At 51.3% G+C, this 18,402-nt stretch overlaps 1 protein-coding gene across 5 annotated transcripts in view; it reads left to right on the forward strand.

Annotated features, from left to right (window-relative positions):
- The first annotated feature begins 3,210 nt into the window (after positions 1-3,210).
- LRRC20 (leucine rich repeat containing 20) overlaps positions 3,211-18,402 on the forward strand; it is a 97,994-nt gene continuing 82,802 nt past the window's right edge. Inside the window, exons 1-2 of one of the 5 annotated variants that reach the window (XM_024254051.3) lie at positions 3,211-3,350; positions 9,314-9,458. In XM_024254051.3, coding sequence (XP_024109819.2) covers positions 9,377-9,458 — 82 coding nt within the window. In that variant the 5' untranslated portion in view covers positions 3,211-3,350; positions 9,314-9,376. Of the gene's footprint in view, positions 3,351-8,925; positions 9,182-9,313; positions 9,459-18,402 lie in introns of those variants that run through there. The other 4 variants (XM_054522534.2, XM_063727359.1, XM_063727358.1 and 1 more) reach the window with 4 other exon arrangements.

Genomic DNA, 18,402 nt, shown 5'->3' on the forward strand with positions numbered 1-18,402 from the left:
AGCACAAGAGTCTTCCTATCTGCAAGTAATTTGCAAGGATTTCAAACATCTCCAGAGGCTGTGGCCAAGCCCTGGCAAACATCCGAGTCTGTTCAGGGTGTACAGCTTCTGACTCAGGTGGCCAGGCTTGGACCACCTCGCTAAGGGGTCCAGGCCTCTAAAGACGCTCTGGGTCTCTTCAGAGGAGACTATTTGTTTGGGGCCAGTTGAGCTTCTTCACTGAGAAGCCTCAGGGCCTTCCCTTGCACAGCCCTACCTTCCTGATTCCCTCACTTGCTGTTCTGAAACTGAAAATGGCCATGAACGGCGTGAGGCTTATAGACCCTAACAGTGAGGGATAATATTTTGCCAATTGACTGCATTGAATGGAGTCAGTAAACATAGTGACTGAAAATCTTACCACTGTTGATACGTATTTTCTGAGTACCCAATAGGTATTGTAAGAATACTTTTTTTTTTTTGAGACCTGGTCTTCCTCCTGGGCTCAAGGGCTCAAGCTATCCTCCCATCTCAGCCTCCTGAGTAGCTGGGACTACAGGCCCATGCCACCACGCCCGGCTACTTTTTGTATTTTTTGTAGAGATAGGGTTTCACCGTGTTGCCAGGCTGCTCTCGAACTCGTGAGCTCAAGTGATCCTCCTGCCTCAGCCTCCCAAAGTGCTGAGATGACAGGCGTGAGCCACGGAGCCCAGCCCAAGAATACTTATGGAGTCCTGTGACAGATTACAAAATTAGCCCCCACTCTCTGCTCATCCCTGTACTCATATTCTTTGCAATGTGACTTTGCTGCTCCTCCCATCAGGAGATGGAGTCTATTTCTTCACCCTTGAACCTGGGTTGGCCTTGCCATTTGGTTTAGTCGATACAACTGTGGAAGTGGACTAGTGCCAATTTTGAGCCTAGACTTTGAGAGACCTTGCACCATTCCACTCTTGCTCTCGGAGCCCTGCAGCTCCATGTGAACAAATTAGGCTAGCCTGTTAGTAGATGAGAGACATGCGACCTACTTGCCTCAGTTGGCAGCTAGCCACTTCCCAGAAGCAGAGCCTTCTGACTGCCTGGCGATGAACCCGTATGCATGAGGGAGTCCAGCTGAGACCAGAAGAACTGCCCAGCTAAGCCCAGCCTCAAATACTGACCCATAAAATCATGAACTAAGTAAGTATTGTTTTAAGCCACATCTAAGTTTTGGGGTGTTTTATTATGCAGGAAACACTGATGGATACAAGCACTGAACATGCATCAAGTTCTGGTATTTGCAATCAGGCAGACTCTCGGGAGTAAAGACTTGTGTAGAGATGATAGAATAATGGGTATAATGCACTAAGTGCTCTGGAGAAGCAAAAACAGTAGGAATAGAAGAGGTGGATTCGAGCTAGGGAGGGATCTTGTCTCTGTGGAGTTAGAGGGTCCAGGATGAACTGCCTGGGACAGGGAACTGGCTGAGGGAAAGCATGAATGTTGGAAACCCCAGGCTGGGGCCATCAGCCAGCAGTATCTACTGAGCCCTTACCATGGGTACAGAAACACTGTACTGGCTGTCTCAGGTCTGCGTATGGACTAGCAGGGGAGAGAAGACATCCACGTGTAAAAGTTGGGTAGAAGTGTCATGCTGGTTTTCAGTGAAAACAGAAGTAGCTATGTCTGCTTTGTCCACAGTGGCAAGCAGCATCTCGGCTTGGGCAGAATGGGACTCTACCCATTAGTTATTTATATCTGGTACTTGGTATATATCTGGCAGGGATGTGGTGTTGATGGGTTGAGAGAGGTCTCCATAGTTTTCCCTGGGAAGGCACAAGGGGTCAGAAAACACGGCTGCTTAAGTATCCACTTGACTGGTAACCCCTTGAGGGCAGGATCTGTGTCTGATTCGTGTCAATATACCCCAAGACACAGGGTCTTGCACATACTAAGCATTCAGTTTCAAAAGACTTAGTTTGGAGATATTTATCATCCTCTTCTCTTTATTCCTACTAACCTATTGCAGTTTTTTCCTAGGGCTGCTATAACAAATGGACATAAACTGGGTGGCGTAAAGCAACAGAAATTTATTCACTTACAGCTCTGGAAGCTATTAAGTCCAAAATCAAGGTGTCTGGAGGGTTAGTTCCTTTTTGGAGGCTCTGAAGGAGGAATTATTCCCTGCCTGTTCCTAGCTTCTGGTCCCTGCTGGCAGTGCTTGGCACTCCTGGCCTTGGAAATGCATCAGCTGATCCCTGCCGCCATCACCACCGGTGGTTCTCCCTGTGCGTCTCTTCTGTGTCTCTTCTCTTACAATGACACCAGTCTCAGTGGATTAGGGGCCTGCCCTACTCCAGCATGACCTTAACTCATTACATCTGCAATGGCCCTACTTCCAAATAAGATCACGTTCTGATGAACTTTAACATATTGTTGGGGGTGGAGAGGGCATAAGTAACCCTTAACATCCATCGAGGCCCAAGGGAATGTGTATTCTTTGACTGCCTAGACTCCCTAGAGGAGGAATTAAATATTCTTTTTTTTTTCTTTGAGACAGAGTCTCACTCTGTCCACTCAGGCTGGAGTGCTGATCTCGGCTCACTGCAACCTCCGCCTCCCGGGTTCAAGCGATTCTCCTGCCTCAGCATCCCGAGTAGCTGCGGCTACAGGCGCCCGCCACCACGCCCGGCTAATTTTTGTGTTTTTAGTGGAGACGGGGGTTTCGCCATGTTGGTCAGGCTGGTCTCGAACTCCCGACCTCAGGTGATCCGTCTACCTCGGCCTCCCAAAGTGCTGGGATTACAGGTGTGAGCCACCGCGCCCCGCCCTCAAGTCATATTTTATAGATGAGAACATTAGGATTGGAAACGCAGGGCCGAGACACAGGGCCTTGCATATACTAAAAACCTCAGTGGGCACCCGAAGTCATCATAGGAAAAGTTCCCTATGCTCCATGTTCACGTGTTTCGAAGTATCCCTGATCTGGCTAATTCAACTCCATTCCCTCGAGAAAACCCAATCTGGAGCCCCGGTCCTAGAGATCCTGGGATGTACTGCACGTCCAACTCTGTATCTCCGCCCTCTCAGGCGTTCTCCCTCTAGAAGCAGCACACAAAGCGGTTACTCCCTGCGGGCGGGAGCGCGCGGGCTGCCCTTCCGCGCGTCACCCTCGCGCGCGCCGCTCCCGCGCTGATTGGCTGCGCGCAGCCCGGGCCCTGCCTGCTCCCGCCGCGGCGCCGGTCCTGGGGCGGGGATTGGCGGAGTGGCCGCGCGCGCAGATCCCGCAGCCCCGCGCGCCCCGCCCCGCCGGCTCGGAACCCGCCTGGGGCGCCGCCGGCGGCGGAGGGAGCGTGACTGCGCTGCGCAGGGCGCTAGGAGGCATTGTCGCCGTAAGTGGAGCCAAAGCGGCCCGGAGCGGGACCACACGCTTCTTGCCCCGCAAAGTAAACGTAGTCCGAGGTCAAGCGTTGCAGGGGCTGGGGGAGAGAGGGCGAGAAGTGTCCCGATTTTTGCAGCGTCCCCTCCCCTCCCCCAGGTCACCCGGTGGAAAAGAGCAGCGGTGCACCAGCGGAGGCTCTGGCGGTGCCAAGGGGCCCGACATGCGCGGGCTCTTGCTTGCTCACCGCACCTGGACCCCGATGGTTCAGGGGAGTGGGTGCAGAGGTGCCAGGAAATAGGGAGCTCGGAGAAGCGCTCCCGGGCGGGCCTCCATTCCTCGCGGGAGGCGCCCTTGCTTGGAGAGGCTGCTGTGCATTTCGTCCCCGAAGCGACACTTTCGGGGTTTGCTTCCGCTCTGGGGAGCTGCAGACGCCTGCTCCAGAGCGTGCCTCTCGGCCTCCGGGCAGCGTGGGAGCCCCGGGGCCTCTGCGATCACTACCATTCTTCCCTCTGCCAGCTTTATTCTCCCAGTCCCCGCCTGCCAGGCCAGCGGACGAGGTGCCATTGGCTGCAGGCACCGGGGGTGAGGCGGGTCCTGGCACGCGGGGCGGGGGGACCCTTGCCTGGCTACCGTGCGTAGTGCTGGAGGCTCAGTCCGAGGATACCTAGATGTTAGCGAGGGAGCACGCGCTGAGCTTCCCGAACCCCATGCTACAAAAACAAGGCGCCAGCAGGTCCCGCTCACGTCCCAGCAGGCTTCTTTCCCTGGGGTGGGAAAGTGGGTCAACTTCGTTCTGATCTGAAGGGGGGTTTGGGACTGTTTGGGTCGCTCCTCACCTCCCCACCCGCTCCCCGGCTTGGCATGGTCCAGAGCCCGGGCTGGAGCCCGCGGTAGGGCCAGCTTGCACACATGGCTCCGGAGGCTCCGGTTGCCCATCCGAGCCGCTGCCAGGCTCTAACGTTCCCAACTGACAACACCAGTAACTAAATATAGGAGCAAATGGTGGGGACGGGCTGTCGCAGCGGCTCCTTTGCAGAGGTCTCCGGACTGCAGATAAGGTAGAGTTATTGATGGTAAGGGCTGGAGTCTGGGGGCCAGGTCAGGGTTTAAGCAAAAATCACCCCTCCCCCAGCCAGCCTGAGTCCAGGTGAAACCAGGTTATAGGGACAGGAGGGCTGTATTGCCAGCTCCCCCAAAGCAGGACAACGTTTTTGTCTGGCATTGAATTTATTACATCCAAACTTCCTCTCTACACCTGTTTGATTACCTACTGGTAATGCCTTGGTGTGGGAAACATGTAATGGTTTGCAAAGTCCTTTCCCAAAAGTTACATATCAGTTACTTCCCACAATAATCCAGTGAGGAAGGTGGTATTTCCATTTTACAAATGGGACTGCTCACAACACTGTTAACTTTGCAAAACTATGGATTCGGCTGCCTTCCTCAAAAAACTCTTAGTTCGCTACACAGAAGCAGAGGACAGCCTTGTAAGAGGGCTGCAGTTCCCTTCCTCAGTAATCTGGGAGCCCATTGGCTCCCTGTCTCTCTCTCTCCTGAATCTCTCTGTGCACCTGTTGCTCAGCCCCTGTCCCTTCCCCCTGGCCATGCCACGTGCCTTCATGCCCCCCTAGGCCTGGCCCTGTAGCCTTACTAGTATCAGGCTCATCCTGCCTCCCAGTGGGAAGCTTGTTCTAGCCCATACCCGGTCTTTGCCCCTTTACTCCCACAGTGGGGGCCTTATGGAAGGTGTCCAGGAGACATCTGCTGGATTTAAACATTTCACCGGACCAGGATGCTCACTCTGAGGAATGGGGTTGGGGGTGTGTGTGGAGAGGGCCATGCTTTGAGGATGTAGGCAGTGTGAGTATGAGCTTCGACCCTGTGCTGAAGTGTCGGATTTGGAGTGCTTTCCTTGACATTTTCGAAGGCCTACCGTCTATTGCCTGGGACTGGCTGGGACCAGTAGTGCCAGCTGGCTGGGGTGCCCCAAGCGGCGATCTGGCCCATGTGGGCTAATGGTGTCTGTTTCTCCCTTTTGGGACACTCTGACTCTCCACTACCACCATCCCTGCAGATGGCATTGACCAGGTACCCTGAGGAGCCCAGGCCTGTCAGCTGGACTTCATGAAACAATTCTTCCTTGTGGAGGAAGGGGCAGTTTTAGGTGAAGGGAGGATGGCTTCCTAGCTAGTTAATAAGTGTGGTGATTTTAAACAGCAGGAACCTTTTGGGGGTCCTGAGCACATTTGTGCTGTACTCAGAGCATCCTCCATCCTCTGGCATAGAAGGAAGGGGCCCTTCTTCCTACTGAATTGCCCTGACACCCAGACTTTACATGTTTCTGTTCCTGTACCTGTGTACACTCTGACCCACACAACAGAATGTCTGAACTTGCCACCAGTGGTGAAATTTTTAATCTGACTAGTTTTCATCAGTGGTCTAAGGCAAAGGTCCTCAACCCCTGGGCTGTGGATGGCATAGGTCCGTGGCCTGTGAGGAACCCGGCTGCACAGCAGGAGGTGAGCACCAGTAAGCATTACCGCCTGACCTCTGCCTCCTGTCAGACCAGCGGCCACATTAGATTCTCCTAGGAGCCTGAACCCTATTGCGAACTGCCAATGCGATGGATCTAGGTTGTGTGCTCCTTATGAGAATCTAATGCCTGATGAACTGAGGTGGAATAGTTTCATTCCTCTCCCGCTTCAGTGGGAAAAATTGTCTTCCAGGAAACCGAAAAAGTTGGGGACCGCTGATCTAAGGCACCACCTCCCCCACCTGGTGGCAGCTAATAGAATTGCAGGCATAGTGCCTGATTGAAAGTATTCAGCCCAGGTGATCCCACCAGGGATACCCCCGACCCTGGGCAGCTTGGTGGCTTCCCTTCCTTTCCCTCTCTGCTGTGAGGCCAGGATTGCTTCAGTGCTGTTCTTCAGAAAGCTCTTCCTCATCAGAATCGCAAGTCAGAGCTGTTTCCTGCATTTCTTTCTCCCTCTTCATTCTTATCCCTCATAGCTAGGAGATGCTTAGTAAATGTTTATGATTATTGATGATGAATTGGAGATGGAGAAAGGAGGGAGCATGGAATGGTGGGAAGAGTCCTAGGCTGGGACTTAGGATACCTGGGTTTTTTGTTTTCATCTAGCTGATTTGCCTCCCCTCTTGGGTCCTCAGCTTTCCCATTCATAAAGGGGTTAGAACAAGTCACCAAGATGCTAGCAACATGGCTATGATTTAGGCTTAGGGGTACGGTCTTCGAAGCAGCATGGTGAAGTTGTTGGGTCCAGTTTGCCACAGTCCTTTCTATTCCCTTCTGCCCTGCACTGGCTCGCCTTATGCAGATTGGCCACCTGGCACTGTTAGGCATTTGGTTTTTGACCCTTCTCAATTTTGACAATGTCTTAGACTTGTTGTAAGAGTCTCTTGACCTGTATTCAGATTGGAAACACAAATGATGTCTGCTGATCATCACCATTAGGGGATACTAACTAAGCACCTGTGTTCAGTGTGTGGAGAGAAGCACAGTATAGGTCTATTCCCTGCCCACAAGCTGCCCACAGGCCAATGGGGGAGACAAGTGTTTGTTTGTTTATTTATTTATTTTTGAGACAGAGCTTTGCTCTTATCGCCCAGGCTGGAGTGCAATGGCACGATCTCAGCTCACTGCAACCTCTGCCTCCTGGATTCAAACGATTCTCCTGCCTCAGCCTCCCTAGTAGCTGGGATTACAGGCATGTGCGACCATGCCTGGCTAATTTTTTTTTTTTTTTGAGCCCGAGGTTCACTCTTGTTGCCCAGGCTGGAGTGCAAGGACACAATCTCGGCTCACTGCAACCTCTGCCTCCTGGGTTCAAGAGATTCTCCTGCCTCAGCTTCCTGAGGCGCCTGCCACCACACCCAGCTAATTTTTGTATTTTTAGTAGAGATGGGGTTTTACCACGTTGGCCAGGCTGGTCTTGCATTCCTGACCTTAGGTGATCTGCCCACCTCGGCCTTCCAAAGTGCTGGGATTACAGGTGTGAGGCACTGCGCCCAACCATTTTTTTTTTTTTTTTGTATTTTTAGTAGAGACAGAGTTTTACCATTGTCGGTCAGGCTGGTTTCCAACTCCCGACCTCAAGTGATCCACCCGCCTAGGCCTCCTAAAGTGCTGGGATTACAGGCGGGAGTTACTGCGCCTGGCTGACAAGTGTATATTTAAAAGCTCATAAGTAATCCAGGTGACTTGTGCTAAGTCATTAAGTGCTACTGAAACTCAGAGGGAGGAGAGAACACTGAGGCAATAAGAGGAGATTTCCTGGAGGTGGAGAGATAGAAATTCCACTCATTCCTCAAAGATGAGTTCCCTCAGTGTTTTGTTCAGACTCACATGAGTATTAAACTGGGGTTATATGCTGCTGTTACATCTACATGTGCACTGCTTTATCCTCTTAACTTTTATTGAATATTTACGTGTCCTGGGCTCTGAGCTAGACAGGTATATATATTTTGTTCAATCCTCATATTAACCTAGCAAGTTGGGTATTACTAGATCTCCTATTCACATGAAGAAGAAACAGGCTGAGAGGAGTTAAGAAACTCTCCCAAGGCCTCTCAGCTAATAAATGGGGGAGTTGAGCATTTGACCTGTCTCCAAAATCAGTGTTTTCCCACTGCTCTGTATGAGTGTGTCTCAAACCTTTAGTGCCAGCCTGTTTAGTGGAAATGCACACACATACTAAACTCACAGTAACTCCCTGAAGCAGATGGGTGGGCTTGGCCAGCCCTGGCTTGGCCTTGCCTGCCCTGCTTGTCCAGCCCTGGCTTGGCCTTGCCTGCCCTGCTTGTCCAGTTGACCACGTGGGAACTTTTTCTTGGTGACTGTTAGCTCTTAGCACTGTCCCCATGCCCCTTCTCTCTGCCCTTCACCTTCTTCTGCCTTCGGCCCTTGGAGTGAGTTCACTGGAGCTTCTTGAGCTGTCTGTGAAGCTGGGACTGGGGTCTGGGGGCAAAGAGGGGTGCTGACCTTGGACTTGAGCTCATTCCTCTCTCCATGGGGTGCTGCTATTTTTATAAAGAAGTGAGCACTGGCTATGGAGCTGGGCTGACCTGATTCTTGCCACTTACTCACTTTGACCTTGGCCAGGTCACCTAGCCCCTCTCTGTGCTTGTTTCCTTCTCTGTAATAAACAGGGAGTTGAGGGTGTTTGCAAGTCCTTATGTCTTAACACCTTATCATTTTGTTTTCCTCACCTTTCTTTCAGCCTCTTTTCCTCTAGTGATCCAACTTCTCTTCTCTCATTTCCATCTCCACTCCCCCGGCCCCTGCCCGCTTTTCTTGCAGATAAACTCAGCATCAGGCTGATAATCAGGTCTGCAGGCTAGTACTGTAACCTCTCCTTCCTATTGGCACATGGGAAAGGAATTCTTAGAGACCACCCACCGCCAGTCCGTGTGTTCTGATGGGCTCACAGGGCTCTGATTTGCCTTCATGTCCCCACTTCCTGCCATGCACAAGGCAGATATGGGTGGGGTGAACAGGGGAGATGGGGAAATTGTCCTGGGCAGGGGGTGGACAGGGGACCAGCTTAGAGCCTGTGGGATGGAGGGACGGGTGTCTTTCTCCTGCAGTTGGCTGCGCCCTACCTCCTTCCCAATGCCCCGCCTATAGAGTGAATCACAGGCCAGCACACCCCTGAGTCCTCACACCTCCCTGGCTGCTGGCTCAGGCCTGGTCCCCATGTCTGGTGAGGTCACATGTTGATCCTCCCAGAAAACCAGTAGAACCCAGCTGCCAGACTGGCAGACCAGCTTGTGCAAAGGCCAAGCTGGATGTGGCCTGAGCTCTCGGCCCTGCAAGAGGAGGTGAGTGGCCTGGGGCCCTCCCTGCAGGCCTCCTGACAGCCTGGGTCCTGGGGGAGAAGGATGCTGGAGGGGGATGCCTGGGTGGGCCCCTGGCTGGCAGGCGGGCACTTCATGGCACTGCGTCTTCCCCAGGCTCAGGCCCTTTTGTGAGCAGCAGACCAGCCTGGGGGCTGGCAGCAGGACACCTGTGTCTGCATGCTGAAGAAGATGGGTGAGGCCGTGGCCAGAGTAGCAAGGAAGGTCAACGAGACGGTGGAGAGCGGCTCTGACACTCTGGGTGAGTGAGGGCAGGGCTTTTCCCAACTTCCCTGGAAGCAGTTATGAGATCAGCTTAGAAATGAAACAGAGATGAAAGACATAAGCATCAGTGTGCAACCTCATCCTGAGAATAAGTGTTTTGTGGAACTTTCATTGCAACAGTGTGTAATTTGTGTAAGACATTTCTTACTGTGGGTCCTGGTCAAAGAGGTTTGAAAACCACTGAGTGATGGGGCCTGCCTGCTTGTCCTTTGACTGCTGATGACTGAGTGTGTGTGCCCTTGGACCACGTGAAAATACAGAGCTGGTCCTGGCCAAGTAGCATCTGTGTGCCAGGCCCCGTGCTGGGCGCCTCCTGAATGTTATCTTGTTGAATCTTCACAGGCTCCCTGGGGTGAATGAAGCCAGCTGAGCGTGGTTAGCCTCAGTCATCCCATGAAGAAAGTGACGGCAAAATGGGTTCTTTGAGGTTGCCCAGCGGGGAGACCCCTTTACACTCCACTATTTTTCTTGAATTGTGTCTTATATATTTTTTTGCTTTGAATTGGCCAGGGCATTTTATTCCATCAATTACCCCAAGACTCCCAAGCATTTAGGCAAACCATCCCATTTAATTGAATTCAGCAGATACTTATTGACTGTCCACCAAGTGCAAGGGGCAGCAGGGGATACAGTGCAGTTACCTGTGTGTGTGTGCCTGTGTGTGCGTGCATGTGCCCGAGTGTGTTTGCATGTGTGTATGTGCATGTATGTCACCTCTGGAATGCAGGCACCACTGTAGAGGCCTGGAGCACAGTCCTGCCTTGGGGATGATCTTGCAGATAGGCAGGCAGAATTGGAGTTAGGTACACGGAGAGGAATTTCACAGGCAGGTAGGGTTGTGTGTGTGTGTCTGTCTGTCTATCTCACAAAGGAGCGCTTCCTTCCATGGTAGTTACTGCCTTAGCAAAGTCACAGAGACTGGAAAGGCAGTCAGAGGCAGAGAGAGGTGGTCCAGGAAGTGGAGAGACACTCAGCCTTCAGGATGAGCTTGATCACTGCCTCTTCCAGGAAGCCCTCCGCCTTCCCTCATCCACCCTTTGCTCCCTTCCTCCTCCGTAGCACTCCTTCAGCATCTGTAGAGCACAGGGACCCTGTGGTTATTTGCTTCCCCCTGCCCTGCCCCAGAGCCCAGCTCAGTGTCAGGCGCTTTGTAAACGTGTGGAAGTGTTTGCTGAGCTTAGCTAAGGCCAGAGGCATTTCCTCTATCAGCAGGCTTACTGAAGATTGTCATTGGTGTTGGAGGGAAGCCTTTGGAAGGAGCTTTAAGCTAGTGAGCTGATGACTGTGAGCCCTCAGTGAAGGAATTCCGGAATCCTGTACTGGTCAGTAATATGGTTGTTTAAGGCTCTCTACCACTGAGACTGCGGTTCAGAGCTAGGCTTTGAGTCACATGGGCCTGGATTTGAATCCCTACTCTGCCACCCACTCACCTGGTACTGTAGCAGATTGCTTAACCTCTCAGAGCCTCAGTTTCTTCATCTATAAAATGGGAATGGTAATTGTGTCTACCTCATCAAGGTAGTTAAGAGTAATTGGAATGTCTTAATTCCAGTAATTGGAAGAGTAAGGTGTTTGGCACATAGGGAGCTCAATAAATGGCAGCTATTATTTTTAATTTTTGCTCATTCCCAAAAGCTGGTGGCAGGATCTAAGCCCTTCCCCTTGCAAATGCACCTTCTACGGGTGTCAGCCAGCCAGGTCTGCGCTGGGTGTTCTTCTCACTGCCTTCCAATGGAGGGTTCAGTGCAAATTGACAGATGTCTGTGGTAAGTAACCTACCCCTGCTTCAAAATGTCACAGGGGGCCGGGCATGGTGGCTCATGCCTGTAATCTCAGCACTTTGGGAGGCCAAAGCAGGTGGATCGCTTGGGGCCAGGAGTTTAAGACCAGCCTGGCCAACATACTAAAACATACTAAAAATTCAAAAAATTAGCTGGTATGGTGGTACACGCGTGTAATCCCAGCTACTTGGGAGGCTGAGGCAGGAGAATCGCCTGAACCCAGGAGATGGTGGTTGCAGTAAGTCAAGATCTCGCCACCGCACCTCCAGCTTGGGTGATGGAGCAAGGTTCCATCTCAAAAAAAAAAAAGGTGTCACAGGGGATAGGGACACAGCAGCTCCACTTCATTCAGATGTGGCAGGAGTGGAGAGGCTGCAGGGGAGGGAAAACAATTCTCACCAGGGCGTCGGGGAAGCTGCTTAGGGGGTGGGTGCTGTTTGAGAGAGGATGTTTCAGGAGGCAGCGGTGAGGAGACAGGCACTCCAGGCAGTGGCGGGGGTGTGCCTGAGTTGGAGGAGAGGCCCTGCCCAGTTACCACAGCAGCATTGGGGCAGGTGGTGAGGGATGGTGCCTGGCAGGCGGAGAGCCTGGAAGGCCGTGTTGAGGAGCCCTTGAACTTCAACCTCTGTGGACTGGAGATTGCAAGGTCAGGTGGGCCGGTGGGCAGGTGGGCATTTCTGTGAGCTGAAGAGTGGGCACCCTGCATCAGGTGAAGTGTGCAGGGCGGCTAGGGCAGGGCATGCTGCGACCAGCTCCCCTGCACTGCCTGGGGGCCATACCCACCAAGGAACCCAAGCAGTTCTCTGGCCACCCTGCCAGACCACTGCTATGCCTGGGATTGGAACCTTGATTTCTCACACCAGAGCCTGGGCCCTGTCTCCACCATGCAGCCCTGGGGTGGGGGCAGATGTTTGGTGATTGCCAGGGTCATGACTGCTGTGAAGCTCTAGTCAAGTTGGCAGAGACTTTAGCTATGGCAATCTTGCCTGAAGCTCAAGACTTTCATGTGGAGGGGACTGGGTCTTAAAGATGTGGTTGAATAACAGGGATCTTTTGCATCTGTGCAGTGGCCAGAGAAGAAGCAAAATTTCCAACCTGGCCATAGTGGGCACCTGTAATCCTGACCCTTAGGAAATGGAGCTGACCAGGCTTATACAATCTAAGGGGGCTGGGTCTAAGCAGTTAGCATGTATTGAGTACCTGCTGTATACTGGTTGCTTGGGGGCTCCCAGGAATGTGTGTAGTAGAGTCCTGGACCTGAGACCAGCCCATCACCCACAAGACAGTCTTCAGAGAGCAGTGACACACAGGCTCCATGCTAAGGTGTGTCGGATGGAACACAGGTTGTCCTAATTCAGAGGTGGGAGATATTGCTGGGTATTGAAGTAGACCAGGAAGGCTTTCTGGAGGAGGTGGTAATTGAATTGAATCATAAAGTAACTCTATATGGTTCTTATGTAAAATAGCTAACAATCTGAAGCATCCTAAACATCCAGCACCAGAAAATTGCTTAAATAAATTTGGTTACAGGTATACAATGCTTTTTTTTTTCTTTCTTTTTTTTCTTTTTGTTTTGAGATGGAGTCATCTTGCTTGCCCAGGCTGGAGTGCCATGGCACAATCTTGGCTCACTGCAACCTCCCTCTCCCGGGTTCAAGTGATTTTCCTTCAGCCTCCCAAGTAGCTGGGATTACAGGTGTGTGCCACCATGCCTAGCTTATTTTTCTTTTTTTTTAGTAGAGATGGGGTTGCAGTAAGTCAAGATCTCGCCACCGCACCTCCAGCTTGGGTGATGGAGCAAGGTTCCATCTCAAAAAAAAAAAAGGTGTCACAGGGGATAGGGACACAGCAGCTCCACTTCATTCAGATGTGGCAGGAGTGGAGAGGCTGCAGGGGAGGGAAAACAATTCTCACCAGGGCGTCGGGGAAGCTGCTTAGGGGGTGGGTGCTGTTTGAGAGAGGATGTTTCAGGAGGCAGCGGTGAGGAGACAGGCACTCCAGGCAGTGGCGGGGGTGTGCCTGAGTTGGAGGAGAGGCCCTGCCCAGTTACCACAGCAGCATTGGGGCAGGTGGTGAGGGATGGTGCCTGCTTGGCCATGTTGGCCAAGCTGGTCTTGAACACCTGGCCTCAAGCGATCCACCTGCTTCAGCCTCCTAAAGTGCTGGGATTATAGGCGTGAGCCACTGCACCCGGCCTATATAATGCTATTTATGTAGCATCAACAATGGCACGTAATATTTCATTGTATGATTGAATAAAGACTGGCACATTCTTGGCCGGGTGCAGTGGCTCACGCCTGTAATCCCAGCACTTTGGGAGGCCGAGGCGGGCGGATCACAAGGTCAGGAGATCGAAACCATCCTGGCTAACATGGTGAAACCCTGTCTCTACTAAAAATACAAAAATATTAGCCGGGCGTGGTGGCGGGCACCTGTAGTCCCAGCTACTCGGGAGGCTGAGGCAGGAGAATGGCATGAACCTGGGAGGCGGAGCTTGCAGTGAGCTGAGATCGTGCCACTGGACTCCAGCCTGGGCGACAGAGTGAGACTCCATCTCAAAAAAAAAGAAGAACTGGCACATTCTCATATATAACGTGAATTGGAAAAAATCAAGAATGCCAAACTGTATGTAGGGTAAGGTACGAATTATGTTAAACCTGTGCATATATATAGGAAAGAAAATGGAAGGAAATAACCAACGTGGAAATGGGAGTTAGAAAATACTATTTTGCATTTTCTAAATGTTCTATAATGAATGTATTACTCTTAAAATTAGAGAACAGATTTTAGGGAAAGGACCACCTGCCACTATGGAAATAAAACACACATCTTGACAACAGATGAGAGTTCAGGGGTAGCTCATTCTCAAAGCCGAGGCCCCTGGGAGAGACATAGGCTTCCCTGGCTTTTCCCGTCCTGCTGAGTTCCCTCCTGGGGTGGTGCTCCAGAGCCACAGGTGCTGCTGCAGAGTGGGAGATCCCCTGTAGAGACTGGGCTGGAAGAGCTCAGTTACAGGCTTGCTCTCACCTTACTCACGCAAGTAACCCTGGTAAGCACTTCGCATGCTCCCCCAGTGCTCCTGTGGCACCCCTGGCTACAGCTGGAGCCGGGCCTGCTTCCTCCTGTAACTCGAGGCGAGGATCCAGCCTTTCTCACTCCACTCCAGGCTTCTCCATCCCCGGAGACGTGGGCTCCTTTCCGTTTGGCCCCTGGGAGGCCTTCAGCTTGAGTTGAAGCTGCTTTCCTCCCAGCCTCTCACCCCTCCTCAGCATCATCTTCTAGATGCTTCTAAGGAGCATGCAGAGTTGCAAACTGCCCCTTAGGTAATCTGCCTCCCCTGAGCCAGGCTCTCTTTCCCTGCCCCTTTTCTATCTGGGCTTCCATGGGTCCTGGACCGCTGAGGGGCCTCAGTCTGACCCCACCCTTCACTCTAGCCTGTGGTTGTGGGGCCAGGCTTCCCTGCACCCCGCTCCTCTCCAGGTCTTAGGCTCCCAGCTCTGCAGTGTGCACGGGGGCTGGCTTTTAAAGAATGATCGTGACGCAGAGGAGCAGGATTTGAAAAGGCCTGAGGCCCGAGACTCTACTACACACATCCCTGGGAGCCCCCAGGCACTTAGTACGCAGCAGGTACTCAATACATGCTAACTGCTTATATTTTTGGTAGAGACTCTGTCTCTACCAAAAATAAAATTTAAAAAATTAGCCAGGTGCAGTGGCACGCACCTGTAGTGTCAGCTACTTTGGGAGGCTGAGGCGAGAGGATTGCATGCGTCCTGGAGGTTGAGGCTGCAGTGAGTCATGATCGGGCCACTGCACTCCAGCCTGGGCGAGAAAAAGTTCTATTTAAAAAATCTGATATAATATACTCTAGTTTCTCTTCAGATCCAATAAATCTTTTGCTTCTTACTGAAAAAAAAATCTGATTTAAGGGAATAATCTTATTTCTTTCTTATGCTCTATTTTTTATTTCTTTAATCATTTTAGAAACAAGGTCTTGCTCTGTCACCCAGGCTGGAGTGCAGTGGCGCAATCATAGTTCCCTGCAGCCTTGAATTCCTGGGCTCAAGTGATCCTCCCACCTCAGCCTTTCAAGTAGTTGAGACTACAGGCACTTGCTACTATACCGACTAATTTTTAAAATATTTTGTAGAGATGGGGTCTCACTATGTTGCCTAGGCTGTTCTCAAGCTCCTGGCCTCAAGCTATCCTCTTGTCTCAGCCTATGCTTGTTTTAAATCTTTACTGCTTTTTCTTTTTTTTGAAACGGAGTCTCACTCTGTCGCCTAGGCTGGAGTGCAGTGGTGTGATCTCAGCTCACTGCAACCTCCACCTCCTGGGTTCGAGCAATTCTCCTGCCTCAGCCTCCCAAGTATCTGGGGTTACAGGTGCATGCCACCACACCTGGTTAATTTTTAATTTTTGTACTTTTAGTAGAGACAGGGTTTCATCATGTTGGCCAGGCTAGTCTTGAACTCCTGGCCTCAGCCTCCCGAAGTGCTAGGATTACAGGCTTGAGCCACCATGCCTGGCCTGCTTTTTCTATAACAGGACGTTCTTGAGGGTTTGAGTCTGTTGTTCCTGCTGACTCTTGCTTACAGTAGGTTATTCTGGGTGGACTTTATATAATAATTTGGACCCTGTGCTCCTGTCTGGTGAACTATAATTTGTGTAATCCTGGGTTGCAGGGCTGTGTCCTCTGGAGGGGTCGTGATTGCTTTGGTCAGGTGCCTGAGTGTGACCAGCCTAGAAGCACGTCTTCTATTAATGTCTCAGCCCTAAGCGCTTCTGTATATGAATTAAGGGCTGTGAATATTCAAACGCTAAGTATGAACAGGTCTGTGATTTCAGAATCTTAGTGGAGATTTTTGTTTTTTAACAATTCAGTGCCCAGGCAAGGACTAAACTGCTTTTTGTCTTATCAGGTAGTAGATTTTTATTATTTTATTATTTTTTATAATCAAGTAGTAGATTTGGCTCATTACAACCTCCACTTCTCGGGTTCAAGTGATTCTCCTGCCTCAGCTATCCCCCAAAATTAGCTGGACACCTGCCACCACGCCCAGCTAATTTTTGTATATTTAGTAGAGATGGGGTTTCACTGTGTTGCCCAGGCTGGTCTCGAACTGCTGACCTCAAGTGATCCACCTGTTTCAGTCTCCCAAAGTGCTGGGATTCAGATTCTCTATTTTTGGTCTTTTGGACTTGCCCTTATTAAATGCCAGGCATCGTGGTAAACAGTTTGCTGGTTTTAACTCATTTAATCCCCCATGACAACCCTATGACAAAGGTGATGTTAATACTCCCATTTTACGGATGAGGAAAGATAGATGTGAGAAACATCTTTTATCCAGTGTGTGTGTGTGTGTGTGTGTGTGTGTGTGTGTGTGGTTTTTTTTTTTTTGAGACAGGGTCTTACTCTGTCACCCAGGTGCTGGAGTGCAGTGGCACCATCTCTGCTCACGGCAATCTCTGCCTCCCAGGTTCGAGCATTTTATCTGGTGTTTTTAAGTGTTTTGTTGTACAAGGGTATTCAACTTCCCTCCTCTCCTGCTTTGCTTTTGCGGTAGTTTTCCTCTGTTTTATAGCTGCTGGAGCTAGGCTGAGTGTAGGTGACCTGCTGGTGACACAGCTGTTTGGAGTGGGAGCAGAGTTCATAGGTCAGCCTAGGGCACAGCCCTGCTTTTCGCCATCCACCCTGCTGCCTGCCCCGAGGGATGGGGGTGGAGATGAGGAGGAGGGCTGAGAGAACTAAGCGAGGCCAATGATGTGAACCTCCCTCTTCCCGCCTTCTCCCACCCACACACCTGCCTCTCCTCCCAGGTCTTCTTGGAACCGCAGTGAGCCCACCCTGTTCCTTGAAAAGGAGGAAAAAAAGCAGAGGTGAACATCTACCTTTGTACTTAATATTTACATCATTGTTAGGCTGTCTCGAGTTAAAGAAACGATGGGGACAGCCCCCATGGACTGCTTTCATGGGCAAATGTCCCTCTGTCAGTTCCTTCACTCCTGCAGGATTTTCTACAGGGTAGGTCCTGGGTAACCAATATCAGGAACTGTAGGAGTACTGGTTAAAAATGCAGATTCAGGCTGGGCACGGTAGCTCACACCTGTAATCCTAGAACTTTGGGAGGCTGAGGCGGACAGATTGCCTGAGCTCAGGAGTTCGAGACCAGCCTGGGCAACACGGTGAAACCCCGTCTCTACTAAATATACAAAAACTTAGCTAGGCGTGGCGGCATGCGCCTCTAGTCCCAGCTACTCGGGAGGCTGAGGCAGGAGAATTGCTTGAACCTGGGAGGCGGAGGTTGCACAGTGAGCTGAGATCGTGCCACTGCACTCCAGCCTAGGTGACAGAACAAGACTCAGTCCCCCCTGCCGCCAAAAATAAATAAAAATAAAACCTCAGTTAATTTCAGAAAAAAAATGCAGATTCAGGTTGGGCGCGGTGGCTGACGCCTGTAATCCTTGTGGTGGGTAGCTCACTTGAGGTCAGGAGTTCAACACCAGCCTGGCCAACATGGTGAAACCCGTCTCTACTAAAAATGCAAAAATGGCCAGGCACAGTGGCTCACTCCTGTAATCCCAGCACTTTAGGAGGCTGAGGCGGGCGGATCACAAGGTCAGGAGATCAAGACCATCCTGGCTAACACAGTGAAACCCCATCTGTACTAAAAATACATAAAATTAGCCGGGTGTGGTCTTGGGCGCCTGTAGTCCCAGCTACTTGGGAGGCTGAGGCAGGAGAATCACTTGAACCCAGGAGGTGCAGCTTGCAGTAAGCTGAGATCGTGCCACTGCACTCCACCCTGGGCGACAGAGTGAGACTCCGTTTCAAAAAAAAAAAGCAAAAATTAGCCAGGCATGGTGATGCATGCCTGTAGTCTCAGCTACTTGAGAGGCTGAAGCTGGAGAATCTCTTCAACCTGGGAGGTGGAGGTTACAGTGAGCCAAGATTGTGCTACTGCACTCCAGCCTGGGTGACGGAGCGAGACTCCATCTCAAAAATAAATAAATAAATAAATAAATAAATAAGGCAGATTTATGGGCACTACTCCAGAGCTGTCAAAATAGAATCTCTGAGGGTGGGGGCTGGTAGTGTGGATTTTAGCAGGCCTCCCAGATGATTCTGCCATGCCTTGA

Source organism: Pongo abelii, chromosome 8 (assembly GCF_028885655.2).
Source record: "Pongo abelii isolate AG06213 chromosome 8, NHGRI_mPonAbe1-v2.0_pri, whole genome shotgun sequence".
Taxonomy (NCBI): domain Eukaryota; kingdom Metazoa; phylum Chordata; class Mammalia; order Primates; family Hominidae; genus Pongo; species Pongo abelii.